Below are 17,091 nucleotides of genomic sequence, written 5' to 3'. Positions count from 1 at the left end.
TGCATGAAGAACAAAATGTGAAAATGCCATCAGCTAAGCATTGTCACCAGTATACTGATGCTGTCCTGTTAGGTCTCTCTTAACTGTGTTTTCTATTGTCCAGAAGACTGGCAACACTATTTAATATATAGAGAAATTGGTACAAATGTGATGTTTCATGGTGTGAAAGACTGTTTCAAGCCCATAAGGAAAAAAAAAAAAAAGATAAAATAATAAAATATGTGATACACTAACAGTTGTAATCAAGCAAGGCTTCTGAAGTACCCATTACTGGCTTCTCCTCTATGACAAGGCTTATATACTAACAATACAAACTAAAGTAAGACCTATAAGGGAAAACATCTCTAAAACTTACTGTTTCATTTCTATGGCTCGAGCCATAGTGACCAATTTCTTAAGCCAGATCCATCAAAAGTGATGTTGAAAATTAAAAGAAAAAAAAGAGGGAGAGGCAGGATATGTGATGATTGAATCTATGCTCCAGTATTCATTTACATGTTTAGCTTCTAGTTAAAAGCAATGCTCAATGCTTCTGACTAAACAGCCATGGCATTTGGACCATCTCTTCACAGAGAGACCTGGCTCATACTGGTGCCTTGATCCCTGTTTCTCACTGTGAAGAGGATGCTGACACCTGGGAAGTTTCATGTCACAAATTTCAGGAGATAATAATCTTTTCCTTCTATTTTAAAAAGGTTAAAAAGAGCAGAGACTCCAGAGTTTAACACAGTCTTTCCTTCATACACACCCCCCGCCCCAGCATGCACTGCAAGCAACCAGTAAATCTGTGCCAGTTGTCATTTTCTTGCATTTTATAGCTGTACTGCCTGGCTTAATGTGAAAGCCTTCCAGGCAGAAGCTGTCCTCAGAACCACAATAGGAACTGTCTATGCTACTTACTGCCAGGACATAGGTTCTGGACAGTTAAATGTCTCTGAGCTTTAAGTGGTGCAGCAGGCACTGGTTGTAAGACAGGTTGTCTGGGCACCCTCAGGGTCAGCCTCCTACTCTTCACTTGGTCCCTCTTCACCATCCTCCTCCAAGCTCTACGTGGACATGTAGCTGACTTTCTCCCTCTCTCCCATCTGCGCCCAGGTGAAGCTGCTTCCCAGCCTCTCCTGAGAGCTGGCTCAGCCTATGTCCGTTTGCTATTTGCATTAGGACAACATGCGATGAACTTGTTCCTTTACCTTCTCTACTGCACCACTGAAAATCTGAAGCATGAGGAATTTCTTGTCATTAGCTATTTTCCAAGTCATTTTCTGGATGATTATTCAAGGCTAATGAAGTCAAACTTCTTGTCATCGAGTCATCACAACATTTGTTGCCTTGAAATGTTGGGGGATATGGTATAGGGAAGAACTTTGTAGAGTAGGGCTGATGGTTGGACTTGATGATCCCAAGGGTCTCTTCCAACCTGAATGATTCTGTGATTCTGTGAAAATAGTTCTAGCCTGAACCTGTGATATGTTCCATAGGCTGCAAAGTTTTTTTGAACATCTTTCTTGCAATCTGCTTCTATGCCTTTTTCTCTCTCACACACAGATACAAACCTTTAGATTAAAGATTAAATATTTTGAGAAGTATTTAAATAATTATTTTTTAGCCACTCCAAGAGTGAACATAAAGGCAACCACAAAAAAAGACAATGAGAAACCAGCACTCTCTTGTAATCCTTTGCCATCAATGTGTTGATTAAAGAAAAGGTTTAACTGTAGGGTATCAGCCAAGCCTGCAGAGGATCTATTGGTGCAACGAATGAAATAAAAAAACTATGAAAAAAAAATCTAATTACACTTTGCTTGCATCTTTACTGAATAAGAAATACAAAAGGAAATTTATCTTTGTTGTGGTTCAGATTTCCTCATCCTGCTCAAATCTGCTTTTAATTTAGAAATATGCTGGTTTCTGCTTTCACATTTTCATTAAATGTTGCTTAGACTTCCTGGATATAAAGGAAGCCTTGGGATTGGTCATGAAAACAAATGTCTGTTGGAGCAAAGTGCTGGAGCCACTGGGATACAGAGGTCCAAATTCAGATCTTATGCATGGACAGGGAAGAAATCCAAGGGCAGGCTGGACCTCTTGTATAGGTCAGAAAGTGATGCTGTGTGAGAGCAATGCTGTGCCCAGGAAGAAGAAATTTGGGGGTCTCCTTTTTACCTGTGTCCCTTCTGTTCTTTTTCTCTCCTGGGCCCCTCAGACTTTTCCTCCTTATGGAAGTCTTATGTGTAGTTCTGTTTCTCTCTTTATCATTCCTATCCTTGCTTTGTTTGATTCCTGTTTCCTCTGTCATTCCTCCTCATTTACCCTCTCCTCCCATTTATATCTGTTATTTCTCCTTCCTTTCTTGTTCTGTCTCTTTGTTTGCTCCTCTTTCCCTCCCACATGTGGCTTTAGCACAGAGCTCTGGCCACCCCCTTCAGTTCCCCTGTGGTCTCTCCATGATTGTCCTTTCACTCCTCTCCTCTATCTGTTCCTCTGCTTCATTTTTTCTTCTCTCTTTCCTTTTTTTAATTAGTCTTTTTTAAACAGCTTTTTTTTTTTTTCCACCTCAGCACCTCATCCTTCATATATTTTGTCTTGAAAAATATTTCTTGAAACCTATGTAAAGCAGCAAGAATACAATTCATGCTCCTGGGATAACAGCAAGAGATAGGCTAGAGAACAAGCTTCCTCCCTCAATGCTGAGCATTCAACACAAAGAAATAGACTACAGACCAAGAGAAGCACAACCCTCATCTGCAGAGCATTAAAGAGCTGATGTGTGCGGACACTGCTCCATCATATGGTGCTGAGCAGAAAGAGGAATTGTTAGGTGGGAGTTAACTAAGCATATGCATCTGTTGAGGGGTCACAGTATTTCTCAAATACTCCTTAGCTGAGACTTGCATTGATTCCCACTCAGTTAAGTATAACAGTCTGTCACTCTGAGTATGGATTTGATGTATTAAGAAGCAAGAAGTTAGGGTTTGTTATTGATGATACAGGGCAGGAGTTTTCAGCGAATCACAGCCCACCAGGGTAAAAAGTCTGAGCTGTGGAGTAATACCCTGTAATTTACAGTATCTATCACGGCGGTTTTGCTTGTGTTCTTTGTTCTGGGCCTTGGTCCCACAGGTATCCCAGCCTGGGGTCTCAGAAGACTGAAACCAAGCTGTGGGTTCAGGAAGACTGCCTGGGGAGCTACATGCCAACAGAGCTAGAGCTGCTCCTCAGGTAGTGGTCAAAGTGGGGTTTGGCACGCATCATCCTTTGAGTGAAATGACTGGTAAAAGAGATACGTTAGGATATTATTTTAGGTTTGAGGGTGTTTCCATACAGTCCCATGGAAGGCTTGTTCTGCAAGCTAGAAAAGTGCCCTATATTATTTCTGCATGTTACTAATTCACACTGTTTCAACTGTGCTGCATAGATACAAGTTAGAATAAATACCTTTACCCATATTGCAGTTTTCTTCATGGTCCATCAGTTCGTCAAGCTCCAGCCCTGTTAAATGAAAATGCAGCATTTCTTTGCCTCATGCAGGGTTAGCAAGGTACTCAAAGACTGTAAAATGAGACTCAGATGAAGCATGACAAATTAATGTTCAGAAACCTGACTTCTTTCAAACAAATATGATTTTTTTAAAAAAAGTTGAGGAAAGAGCAAGAACACTGCTACCTTTCATAATATCTGATTTTGGGATAAAATTGGTGTCAAAATGCCCATTTTCAGTTAATACTTCATGCTTTTTAGATAAAGGAAAAGAAGTTTCAACAAAAAAAATAACCACTAAACAAAAAAATACTTTAAAAAGTGAAATTTCATGGAAACCCTCAATCGCATGAAATTGGTCAATCATGGTTTAGTGAAAACAATGCTTGTCAACAAAAACTTCATTCACGACTTTTTTTTTTTCTTTTTTTTTTTTTTTTTCCTGACTAACTACTTAGCACAGATAGAGTCATCTTCATGGATGTTCTGCAGGTACTGAGTGGCTTCATAAATCTTTATAAACTTTTATTTGTAATGTAATACAAAATTGCAGCCTTCCATCTACAATTTCATAGGCTGTGCTAGTCCTTTATGAGTGATTTTCTTCATAAAGTACCCATTTAGCCAAGAATGGATTTCATGCCTGTGCAAAGAAAAATTCTGTATTTGATAAAAAGCAAGCAATCCTATGCATTGAACTGATGTCAAGGGTAAAGAGAGTCTCTAGGGAAAGGATGCCTCAGATGACTGTATTTTATGGAAAAGATTGTTCATATGCACAGAATGGACTCTCATTTTGCTATCTTCCCTTTCAATAGGCTTTGTATACCAGCAGTGACATTAGTCAGAGGACAAAGCGAATGACGAAACAGGGAAGGTGAATGTAGGAAAGGCAGAATATTGCATATATTTCTATTGCTAACCTAGATAAAAAACAGACTTCTCTCCCTGCCACCCCCCTCCTTGGATGTTCTAGAGAAATGTGTTGTTCTCAATGCTTTCCACATGAGCTTTTGTTTAAAGAAAAAAAAACCCCAACATGTATTATTTATGCTTTTTAAACAAAGGGCTTATTTTCACTTATAAAACTTGAACTGAAACAATTAAACGGGACAAAGAGTACAGCTTGTATCAGCAATTTACTATAGTAATTCTAATATTTCAGATATCAATAAACTTAGTTGATTGTTATTTAATGTCAAAGTAATTACTCCAAAATGACATAAATTTGCCATCCTAAAGAAAACAAAAGTAATAAACCTTTCACTTTCTTCATTAAAGACTCTTTCACACTAGTTTCTATTACCTAGTTATATAATACGCTAGTGTAAATATTTAAAAGGGAAAATTAAATTATCTTTGCCAGGGAAGATTTCTTAACCTCTATTAATCCATCTTTTATTACTACTGTAAAAGGAAAATATTAATTAAATCTGTCAAATCTTGGACACACTTAAATGTCTTTAATGATGCAATCTATATTTTTGTTTCTTCTTCCAGCTTTCTAGGAATGCCTGCTTTCTCCATTGGCTTATTGCACTTATGAAGGGCAAAAGCCTGGTCCAAATGAGAAAAGTACACCGTATTCCTTGATTTATATGCAGTCTTCTCCCTTACACTTATATGAACTAATGCTTTTTTGCTCTCTTATTATCTGAAACGACATTAGCAAGAAAAGTTGTCATTCCAAGCAATCATCTAGGTCCCAGTTCTGCAAAATGAGTATCTGAAATTTAGGCATTTTGTTAGACTAGGAGAAGACTAAGAATCAAGTGATTTTAGTAAAACTGTAACTATGAAGTTGGCCTACTTGTAGGGCTGGGAACAAGACAAGAAAGTTAAATAAAGTGTTGACAAAACATGGAACATTTCTCACTGTGTGGCCTGTTGACTAATGGACGTTGCAACAGGCTGGACAAATCATTGAACACATACACATTTTTAAAACTTAATAGTCTTATACTTACAACTTTATAAAAGCTCTAAATAAATCTGTTCAGCAATAGCTGGAACTAGAACAAATATTGGTCAATGAGAAGCAGAATATAAGTTGTGCTTTCAATAAGAACAGAATTAAAATTGAGACTAAATTGTTCCACATGGAATAGGATAAAAACTAGAACTAACTAATTACTGTGGAACTAAACAAACACTGGTACTGTAGTGTGAGACTAAGGGCCTATCCACATGGATTCCTTTTTGGTATCAAGGCCATGCTTGGTTACAACTAGAAGGGCCAAGATTTATCCAAGTTTAACTATCCTGTGGATACATGGGAGATACAGGAACCCAAGGTGAATTTATTAGGTTTTCAATCTGGACTCTAACTGGAATTATAAGAACTCAGTACTGCTTATAACAAAGTGCTGTAATGTCTAGAAATTGAAATGAACCATAAATGTGATGACACAGAAATATGTACAAAGATGAAATACCTCATATTTCAGTCACTGTAGAGTCATTTAATGATTCTATGTTGTAGAAGTCTTTGGATACCTAAGAGAACACCTGTAGCATTTGTTCGTGTTTTGATAAGTGTTTAAGGCTACTCATTACATAGTCAAGTGGCTAGTCCAAATCTGCCTCCTCACACACCCTCTCAGTTTAAATGGGCTGCCATTTCAGACCATGGACATGGCAAAACATTTGATTGCTTACATTTATATTGTCTCCAAAGGTCACAGTGGTGGAATTAGATGTTTCTTACAAAACATTGCTATTAACCATATTGTGCCCACCTAATCAGGTGCTCAGTATTCTCAGGGTTTGCCTCTCTCTTCTGATTGTTTCCAGTCAGGTTGAAAGTTGTCCAGAAGCTCACACTCACACTCTATCTATGCCACATTGCACTGTGCTGAGAAGAGGCCAGAGACCAAGCTGAAGCTATATGGAGATAATAGCAACAAAGGATCTGGCCTCAGAATCACATCTTTAAGAAAGCAATGGTATGAATAAGGCATGAACGACCTTAGGAGACAATTCAATAAAGGGACAAGGGAAGAAAAGAAGATGGACACAATGTGAGGTCATGAGGTTTCTTGTAAACTCAACACAATAGTGAAGTCACCACTGTGTGTACCTGCTTCCAAACACGGCTATCACCTGTGTTGAAGAAGAAAAACCACCAGCCTGGTTTGATAACATACTGATCTTTAATCTATAAAGAAGATTAAATTCAAAGTTTAACAGTATAAAAGAATAAAAAATACCTTTTTAAACAAAAATACGAGATAACACACAGTTGCATCTTGGTTCTTCCTGCTGCCAAAGCTTAGACTACACAACTTCTGGGGTACAATTCCACTGCATACAGTGTTTCCTATCACTTCAGCCTATGTTGAAATTGAAATGAAATATTTGTATTTGCAAAAAAGCTTTTCCAGGTACAAGCTCAAGACAGGGTGCTACTGTGATTAGCTAGTCACACGTCAGATCCCACACGTTATTTAAACAAACCATAACGAAATCACTGCTTGTTGCAACATTTCTGCCTTTTCATGTCAGCTCCTAGATGCCAGCAGTCCATCTACCACTGCCTCGATCAACCCAACTGCTTGTAACTCACAGTTGTTCAAGAGCTGAACCTTTTTTACTTGGATCCTCTGCTCTAAATTCACATCCGCAAGTTCTTACTCCCCTATGGCACAAATACAGAAAAGCACTGGGGGGAAAATGACAGAGAAGGCATGAAAACTTGCAAGAACTTCTTTCAGACAGCAAGGAAAAAGCCTCAGGCAGGGGCGATGTGAGTAGCCCTTCTTGATGGCAACCGTTCATAATTTGTTCAGCTTTACCTCTAGTGGACCCTGAGGCAAACCAAAGAGTTGATGGGGGCAGCCAGGTGTAGGGGAAGAAAAGGTTGAACAACCTCTTTAGCCTTCCTTGTCTCTTTATAGTTTAGATTTACAATTCTGACCCATATAAACTCTGCTCCTGCTTTGCACTGTCCTCAGAAGCATGATTCTAAGCCCAGGTTGAACCAGACTGGAATGACATTACAATCCACCTTACTCCTAGTTGTCTTGCTGTATTAATAACCCAAGTGAAAACAAACAGGGGAAAAAATTCTACCAAAACTTATAATGGAAGGCATCTCAAAAATGGACAAAAGGATACATTTTTCTACAAGTTTCCCAACTGTAGAATAACTGTTTTGAATCCATTAGTGGTTGCATTCTTATTGCATGATCTTTGGAAAGCATCATAATAACAATGAAAACAAAATGAAATTAAAATATTGCCACCGATGAAAAATCTGTTCAGTTAAAAACTGCAAACCCAAGTAAACAGCAATTTACACACTTCCCTCAGTCCTGCAAACCTGAAACATCCAACACTGCTTGGACAAAATTGAAAATACAGTAGACTTTTCAGAATAACTCTATTTAAAAGACAGTATTGATTAAGAAAAACAAGGCATACTATTGAAACCAAAATACATAGAATCAGGTTTCTATGCTACTGTTCGCCAAAAAGCTATTTTTAAAAAAATGGTTTAAATGCAAACTTTTACATCTCCAACATGTTTTACATATTTCAGACAACAAAAGAATACACATACATTGTATGTGATAATTTTTCAAAACTAGCCATTACATTTTCACAGATTAAAAAAAAGTCTGCTTAAATATTTTATTTCTACAAAGTGAATTTACATTTTTAAGTACAAAGTGCAAATACTACAGTTGTTTTTATTGCCTTTTGGTGAGGAAATCTCCCACATGTCAAAGAGATCTGCCTTGGATCAGTAAGCCGTTCACCCTTGCTTCTTAGAAACTTGCTGAAAGAAAGTTGAAAAATTTTTCATTATTAATGATGTTTTCAAGTAATCAAGTATAAACATTTATCTCTATTTTTCAGCAGTGTCCACATGCCACTGTCAGAACAAGAGTTCTGCACAAATACATATGGGGAATAAAAAAATCCCTGCCCTGTAGTCCTTCATAGCATCTACGAACAAGGATAGGAGCAACATCTTTACTATTTCTTACCTACAGCCTCTTTAAATCTGTACCTGTCAAACACACAGTTTTAGCAACTGCCTGGGCAAGTCCCTGGTGCAATATACCTTTCTATGGTATGTGATGTTTAAGGAATGGGCTGCTTGCCAAAGTCTTATGAACAATCTATAGTTTCCTTGTAAACTTTTTGCTAGGCTGCAAAAGACCCTCTGGGTCTCATTGACAGCGTGTGTGCGTGTATGCGTATGTTTGTTGGACAGGGTGGAGCTGAGCAAGGGAAATATACCTGGCCACTACCCCAGTTCTGTCAGATCCATCATGTATTTGACCTCTTTTAGAGCAACCACAGTTAGCATATTAATACATGTATCTATATCTGCTTGCTTTCAGTAAGCTTGTATGTGCATATGCACATACAGACGTGCACATATGTAAACAAACCATTCAGGAATACATGCCTAAGCACACATAAACATATATATAACTGAACTTCTGCAATAAACTAGTAGAAAATGAGATCTTGAGTGCCTATCTATCTCCTGAGTGGTGCAAACCTGATCACTTCTTCTTAGATGGGTGGTTTCCTTTGAGTAGATCCTACCCAGCCCAGTTGCTTTTCAGTAACTTCAAGTAAAAGTTTTTGTGATGAAAGCCACCTTCTGCATTTGCAGCCTTGTATTGTTTAAGTATGAAACTGCCAACAGATGGTTTGCTGAGCCAGCCTTAATTCAAGGCTATCATTTGTCAGCAACAGCTTTTAAAATAATTGGTGCTGAGTCAGCAAAATTATTGGACAAAATTAAAAAACATAGATGTTCTAAGACACTTTTATTACACATTCTGCAAGTCAGGATCAGATTACAAGAAAGGGGAGAGGGCTTGTCATGCTTCAAGTGTAATGCACGTGTGCCAGTAATTGACATTATATAATTAAAATAACCCCTTTGAATGTTTTTGAGTTCCGACAGAGTAATTGTTTTCAGGCTGCCTTGTTTAAAGCATAAGTAATTTGTGGGGGAATTTGAAAAGTTAAGACCACAAACATTTGTTTAAACAAACAGAAACTTATCACATCCCTCTAGCTGTGAGAATATTTTATATTCCGTCAAAGTATGTAGGAGGTCTGGTAGAACCCACAACCAATGTTGAGCTTGCCTTAGGAAGTGTGAACCTAACATCAAACAAATCAGAGATAAAGCAAGTAGCAGACTGACTAGCAACAATGAGAGGAAGATTTCTTTTGGCTTGTGGGAAGGTTCATCTTGAGTTTGTTTTTTAACAAATTAATCTAGTTTTCTGATAGATAGGAATATATTAACCACAACTATGTTTTGGGGATATTTTTAACCAAATTCCTATTTTCCCAGCTGCAGGGTTACCTGAGCTGTTCTTATAATATGTTTATATTAATATTTTTAAAAACAGTTCATCATTTACTCATGCTTTTGTGGGCATTAATCACTTAATTCCTCTAACTAATACAAAACTGAGGCAAGAATGGTATGAAGATGATTCTTTTCCTAGACCATTCAAGTAACTGGCAAACTCACAAGTCCTTCTTTGGAACCATGCAGAAGTTCTAGGAAGTTGTGCCCATGTTCTCCAGAAAACCACATATTTAGGATTAATGGTTATAAAAATAGACACACACAAATGAGAAACCATTTTCTAACCATTTTATCTGAGCTTCCACTTGAGTCTCTCCTTTTCAACGTGTACCTTTCCTTGATTTAAAAAATCTGCTTTTGTGTACATTCGTATGCCTTGAGTAGCCAAAACTCCATGAATGACATACAGTGGTGTTATTTGGAAAACCAAAATCAAGTCTTTGCAGAAAATTGATGCAAAAACAAATCACAGATTATGTTGTCAGGGCACTTCACATTTTATTTGCTACAATCATTCTGCAGACCTAACCAATTTTAGTTTAAACATACATCAGCAGACTGATTCAAATCCTAGTTCTCCAGCATAATTTTGCTCAGCCAGCAAAGGCATTTCAAAGTGATTGCATTTTCTCTACACTGTTTTAAAAGGTGTTTAAAGCCACCATATAATAATTCAGTGGGGTTTGTGAAATATACAGATTTTCATAGGGCATGGGAAATGCATGGCTTTGTTCACAAAGAGTAATTTCAATCAATGTAAATTTATGTCTATAGTGTGACACACAGGAAAGTTAATGGAATTCAGTTAAAGCAGAATGTAAATGAAGATAAAGCAGTACACATTTAAAAGTGTATGGGAATGCTGTCACTCAGGAATGAGGAAGACTCATATGAGGGCTCAATTACACTCACCTAATTCTCACTAACCTATATGCCAATTTACGCTTTACTGAGAACATCCATATGCAGGCCTAATCCACTTTGCATTTATGCACATTTACTCTGCACCTGTAGTTGACTTATTCAGTTTTCCTTAGATAGAACTTAAGCCAAAATTTGTTAATCAGGATGCTGCTCTACATTTTCCTGGCAAGTCTGCAGAATGGCAGATTAATGCAGTTTGAAGCTGCACTGAAATCTGCTAAAACCCCAAGAAGTTCAGCTGGGCAAGGCAGAAATGAGATCTTGCTCTCCTCAGTACTCACCTGCCTGCTGGATGAAGTGCTCTCAGTGTTGGTTTTAGGGGCCGCTAAAGGAAGGAAAATAAAACATAATAAATATGGTTTGCAAGTTATATGTAGCATCCCCAAGAACTGAAGCCCTCATTCTAAAAAGGTATTTTTTAGATCAGTGTATCTGCACAGATTTCACTAAAGGAGATAAAATATTTCAGACCTTTCATTGAAACATCCACTTTTTTCTTTCCTCAATACAGGTGGTGCTTCTTTCATGGAGTTATATGAAAGATGAATGGCAGCATTTCTTACCAGTTAATATGACATTTGCTTAGGACAGATTGCATACAGTCAGTGTTGAGCACTTCAAACTTATTAAATCTTTAGTAGTAAAGATTGCCTATTATCCCTGATGGGAAAGAAGCATGGACAAGCAGACTGTCTGGAAAGCATTCACTTTGCTTAATGATATTGCACGGGAACAGCTCTATGAGCCAAAGACATTGTTCACATTTTATCTGTAAAATAAGATTATTGCTGGTTTTTAAGTTTCCTAGTGGCAAAGCCCAAGACAGTGCTCTAAATGAGGAAAAAAAAAAAAAAAAAGACAAAAAGCAGCTGCATGAGTCTGCTGGCCCATTCAACTCCACAAACAAATAGGAGGCGATGAAGGAACTCCTCCTCTTGGTTTTCCATATCAGTTTGCTAGTCAATCAAGCTGTACTGGGACAAACGGGAACAAAACTGGACCTTGAAAAATACTGTAGCAGCTAGTATTCCCCTGAGAAAGTATGTTTTGCAGCTCTATGGCTTTTATATTGCTTCAAATGGCTCTCCCAAGACACCTGGGACTCACACAGAATGATACAGAGCCACCTCCTTATCTCAGCTCTCACATCACCTTATCTCAGATCTCACCTCTCAGGTGATGGGGTCTCACCTATTCCTAGAAATATAACTCTAGCTGTAGTGAAGTGATGATTGATTTCTTTTGTGCAACTGAAAGGATTATCAAAAAGGAAATTTTAATTGTCAAGCAGGAGAAACAAAACAGAATGCTGATATTCCAACAAAAGCAATTTTTACTGTCTTGTCTTTAAAAGTAAGTATTCCTAGGAAAGCAACAAAATTATTTGATTTAGAATTTTCTTCCAACTGGATGCCATTAGTTTTTCAATGCAAAAGTCCTGGGGTGTTTCTTCCTTCCAAAAATGAATGTTCTCATTATTGACTACATTTTTTTGGAGAAGCTCTGTCAAAAATCTCCAGTTATGGTGAACATAATTTTTACTTTAGCAAAATCTGTGTGTGATCTTCATATAAATTCATGTATCTTACAACTTTCTTTTCCGAAACAGGCAGTTTATCCTAATCTTTGTTTTTTCACTGGAATGGACACAGGAAAAACTGGGTTTTGCTGAGTCTTGCTACAGCTTTCCTTTATGTCCTGGGGCAATGATTTTGGACCCAAATTTCATCTACGATAAAAGAACACGGAATGCCAGCTACAGCAGGACAGAAGTGTCTTGAAACAAATGCTAACATATGAAGTGACCATAATGGCTTCCACTTTAAAACACTAGTCTGCCAAATACAGTAAATGAAAATGAAGGTGTTATGCTTCAGTTTCCACATTTATAGCATACAGATAACAACAGACATCCACCTTCAAATACATTTTTTTTTACATCCATCATCCAAGCAAAAATTGCAAGGTATTATTATTAGGTCCACAAAAAACACAGAAAACAAATCCTGGATTTGATAAACTTGTTTTGAGAGATCTGCATCTGTGACCCACAGACAATTTACTTTATTAGGAAAATGTATGCTATACTGTCTTTCTGCAGTGTTCACTTTCTAAACTTGAATACAACCAATTTTGTGGAAATCATTTGATTTCTGACTTCATTTCCCACTTGACTTGTTTTTCATTTCCTAGGACACCTTTGTTTTACTGCCCTGGCTTCATTTTAAGGTTCCAGACAAACAAAACAATTAGCCTACATTCATGTTCTACAACTTCTTACAGTATGGGGGTCTACTGTTGCTGTTTAAAACTTCTTTTTTTTAAAATTCTTCCTCATTTTCAGGAAGTTGTTCCCCTTTCTACCAGTTTGGCAGCAAGGTAAGGTGGCTGTGTACCAGCAGTTGTTCCACCTGTTTGGCGGTTGACCACATTCCTCATTGTATCTCTAAACCACATTTGAGAAATGAGAAGTCATTAGAAAGCTCAACAATGTGCTTCCTTCTCAGCAGGAATCCAAAAAGCACAGATATGATACTTCCAGTCATTCAGGACATCGTACTGTAATAACATTAAACTGGCTTTTCGATGACTGTTAATGTTATCTTATCCTCTTAGGTTTCCTACTGTAATACATTTAATGGTCAGAATCAATGGGAAGTTTTTGATTCTGTTGGAGCAAAGTGATGATTTGCCTACAAAGAAGCAGCTTTCCTGTGGTCTGTCCTAAGCAACAGCTGCATTAGCTACAGACAGGTGTATTCTTTTATTTTGTATACTTCTGGCATATACAAATATCAGACGTCATCAGCTTTGAAGAATCTAGTGAAAAAATAGTTAGAAAAGGTTCTTACTATGGCGTTTCTTTGTTTCTGCTTTACCTTCTTCTTTTGTTACTCCCAAGCAGCCCATTAATTCTTGAACTGACAAGGACTTATCATTGTTCACATCGCAGTATTCCACAAACTTTTTTACACATTTTTTGGGTTTTGATTTCTTTCTTAGGAACCTCTTAAATGGCTTGATTTCTTTCTTGCCAATGTCACCACTGGAATTTTTATCTAGCTGTTTGAAATACCAATGGACCACTCTCTCTTCCAGAGTATGATTTGGGTCAGGCTCTGAAACCCTGAAAGAGAAAATAAGAGTCTTAATTCTGATACATAAACCTCAGTTTATACCTTTATTTCAGAATAGTTAAATCACTGTCAGATGCTCTGTTACATAAACCTCTCTGCTTTTGGCCACTAGCTTCTTGCAGTGAATCCCTCTTTTTTTCACTTTGGCCAACTGTATCCTAAATTTTACACTAAGGGCTGGAATCTGCTCTTAGTTAACTCTCTGAAATTGTGTTGAGGCTGGCACCATACTCAGAAAACAGTGCTTTCCCCTTTCATTTCCTGAAACAGAGAAAAGTGAAGAGAGAAATAAAAGAGAAAAAGACAGTTTCATAGACGGCAGACACATTAAAACACGTAATCTATCCAACTGAAGTAGGTCAACAGTCAGCATCGCCAAATACCTAGGCTCCAATTACAACCCATGATGGATGCTCTTAGAGATAAAACACCCAAATGCATTGAATTACAGAGTAAGTTATAACAATAAATGCCACCTTCTCTTCAGATTGCAAGCACTTGACCTGCAGACATGCAAAGTTTGACAGCACTTACGCATTTTTAATTCTGACTGTGACTGTTGATAGCATTGGTTTGTTTTACAAGCAACTAGGCACATATTCATCAAGTAAAGCCTAAGAGGAGAATAAAGACTGAGACAGTTGCACCTGCAGCTACAGATAAACTCTAAGCTGCGCTGCTGCTGAGAATTCAGCTATCAAGTGCATTTCTGTTTAGTGGACATAGTCTACAATGGTAACTGTGAAGTAAACTCTCCTAGATAGGTTCTTTGAAATTTATCCTTTGTGAAGGTAGAAGAATTACTTCTGCAAGACCTCAACAATTCATTCACCACTGCCAGCATCCTTTTACAGACACACAAAAAGGATCTGAAACTCACCGGCTAGAAGACAAGGATGGATCAGAGACTGCGTGCACCATATCCGTGGACAGTGCATCCAAAACACTAGTCAGGAACTCATTCTTCTTGGCCCCAGGACAACCTAGAAAAATAATTTTTTTTTCTTTTCTTGTTTCCTCTTTTTGCAACATTTAAATTCCAACAACAGTTCAAACTTAAGAGATAGATGTGACTCCCTGTACACAAATTTGCATCAGTTGTGGACAAGTTCATAACATAATTCAAAGACAAGCATCTAAATTCAGTTATATATTTGTAACATAGAGCAGGAATAGAAAAACATCCTTTTAAACTCAAGCATGTGGGAATCTGGTTTGCATACCTCGGATTCCTTTCTTTCAATTTTTGCCATTAATTTTCCTTCTTTAAGATATTTTTTTCATGGGTGTCACATTTTGAAAAGAACAGCTTTGAAACAACAGAAGTTTTTACATGACACGGACGATTTAAAACACAGACTAGAAGCCCATAGCACAACACTTCTTTCAGATTTCCACTTTTGCTCTTCTCAACTACCAATTCTCAACACAAATTCTCTCAGTGCATTGGTTTTCCTCTCTGTAAAATGACAGTCAACTCCTTGCCTCTTTCACTTTTTTCTTGGACAGGAGTTAACTGCCACTATACAGCACCTAGCCCTGTTGGATGATGTCAGTTGGTATTTTGGTTCATACTGTAGGATCCTATGGTGATGCTAGATCATCCTCATAATTACATTCCCTATGCCATGAGGTTTGTCTCTGAAAGAAACTGACAGCACATGTCAGACACATAATATGTCAGATAAATATATACTGAAAGATCCACTCTTAGAACAGTGCAGCTGGAGCTGATAAATTCATCTGACAAGCGCATGGATGTTGACACATGGAGGTTTGCTTATACAATACACCTGCTTCCTCTCCTCTTCCCTAGAGCCCTAAGCCAAACACCAGGTCTTCCCCTAGCCCTGCAATAGCTGAGTTAAACTCTAGGATGATCCATGAGCAGTGACATAGAGATGACAAGCTTGAAGCCGGAGCCCATTGCAGGACTTTCATAGACAATACTGTGCTGGAGGCCTGCTTACCCATAGTTCTGTTCTTAAGTGAAAAAGGGAAATGCTTTAAAGTGTTGTGGAAAAGGGAGATTAGTCAATCAGTATGGATTCATTATTTCATTATATTTCTCAGCGACCTTTGGAGCAGGCAGTAGGATTATCTGAGCTTGAAAAGCCTCACCTTGCCCAGCAAATTATTTTTTAATACATCCCATGTTGATTCAAGGAAATGAACCTGTTACATTAGCTCTTAGCTGTGTAGCAGTAAGAATAGCTCAGCTATTATGTATAGCAGCAGCACCCACTACATATTATTATCTAACACATACATGCAGTCATGAGTTCCCTGTCTCTTATGTGTTTGTCTTCAGCACCAGGGAAATTTTATTCCAGTAACTGTAAAAGGTGTATAACAGAAATTCACTGACGCAAGTTTCACTGCACTAAAAGTACACATCTGAAACCAGTTGTCACTCTCCTAGATATGTTCCTCTTCCCTTAGCCTTTAACCAGGTTTTTTTTTCCTGTTACAGCTGGGAAAAAATAAAAAAGAAAGAAAAAAACCCCCAACCAAACAGCTATGACTATACTCCTAAATTTGAGTTCAGTGAGACAAGCACCTGAGTTTTCTCTGTAAGGCACAGAAATGAGAAGGGTGGCAAGAGATTAACAGGGAAGGACAGAAGACTACACCAACTGGTTCCTGGCAGCATTCAGTTCATAATTCAAAAGTATATTCTCTAGAGCAAAGAGTTTGCTGGTAAGTCTCAAACACCACGACCGTGTAAGTAAATCGCGCATTGTGATTTAAATGAAGCCATGTAACTTTGGAAGTCACAAAAGCACATTTTCCCAGAGATGAGCAAGCAGAGCCCAAGCAGTTCCCATGCAGAAGGCACATACTGCCATGTTAACACAGCAACCTGTCTGAATCAAGCAACTAAGTCTCTGCGCAACCTACTGAGCTCAGCACTGCATCTTGCTAGCAAGGATACTTGACCTGTGGACCAGAGCTGGTTCTCTTCAAAGGACAGGCAAAAAGGGTCTCCATGTTCGAGGGTTCCATGTAGACCTATCTTTAATGGTACAAGCTTTATCCATTTCATGCTGGGGTTGTGTTACCGTTGTCAGGCAGAAGCCTGAATCCTGCTCCAAACACGCCCTGTGAAACAGGGCTTGTGGAAAATGCAGACAACAATACTTCAGCATATAACAATGCAGTGCAATATGGAGACAAGACAATTTGACTTTTTGTCTTTCCCTG

At 38.0% G+C, this 17,091-nt stretch overlaps 1 protein-coding gene across 2 annotated transcripts in view; it reads right to left on the bottom strand.

The window, feature by feature from the left end:
- Nucleotides 1-6,610: 6,610 nt before the first annotated feature.
- The window catches only part of SMOC2 (SPARC related modular calcium binding 2), a 149,140-nt gene continuing 138,659 nt past the window's right edge, over nucleotides 6,611-17,091 (bottom strand). Inside the window, exons 10-13 of one of the 2 annotated variants that reach the window (XM_074864808.1) lie at nucleotides 14,768-14,870; nucleotides 13,603-13,877; nucleotides 11,032-11,075; nucleotides 6,611-8,257 (exon numbers count right to left, since the gene is read on the bottom strand). In XM_074864808.1, the coding sequence (XP_074720909.1) occupies nucleotides 8,234-8,257; nucleotides 11,032-11,075; nucleotides 13,603-13,877; nucleotides 14,768-14,870 (446 nt within the window). In that variant the 3' untranslated portion in view covers nucleotides 6,611-8,233. The remainder of the gene's footprint in view (nucleotides 8,258-11,031; nucleotides 11,076-13,602; nucleotides 13,878-14,767; nucleotides 14,871-17,091) is intronic. The other variant, XM_074864809.1, reaches the window with a different exon arrangement.

This window comes from Strix uralensis, chromosome 3 (assembly GCF_047716275.1).
Source record: "Strix uralensis isolate ZFMK-TIS-50842 chromosome 3, bStrUra1, whole genome shotgun sequence".
Lineage (NCBI taxonomy): Eukaryota > Metazoa > Chordata > Aves > Strigiformes > Strigidae > Strix > Strix uralensis.
Note: the sequence above shows the minus strand (reverse complement) of the source record. Positions and strands in the feature narration are given on the sequence as shown.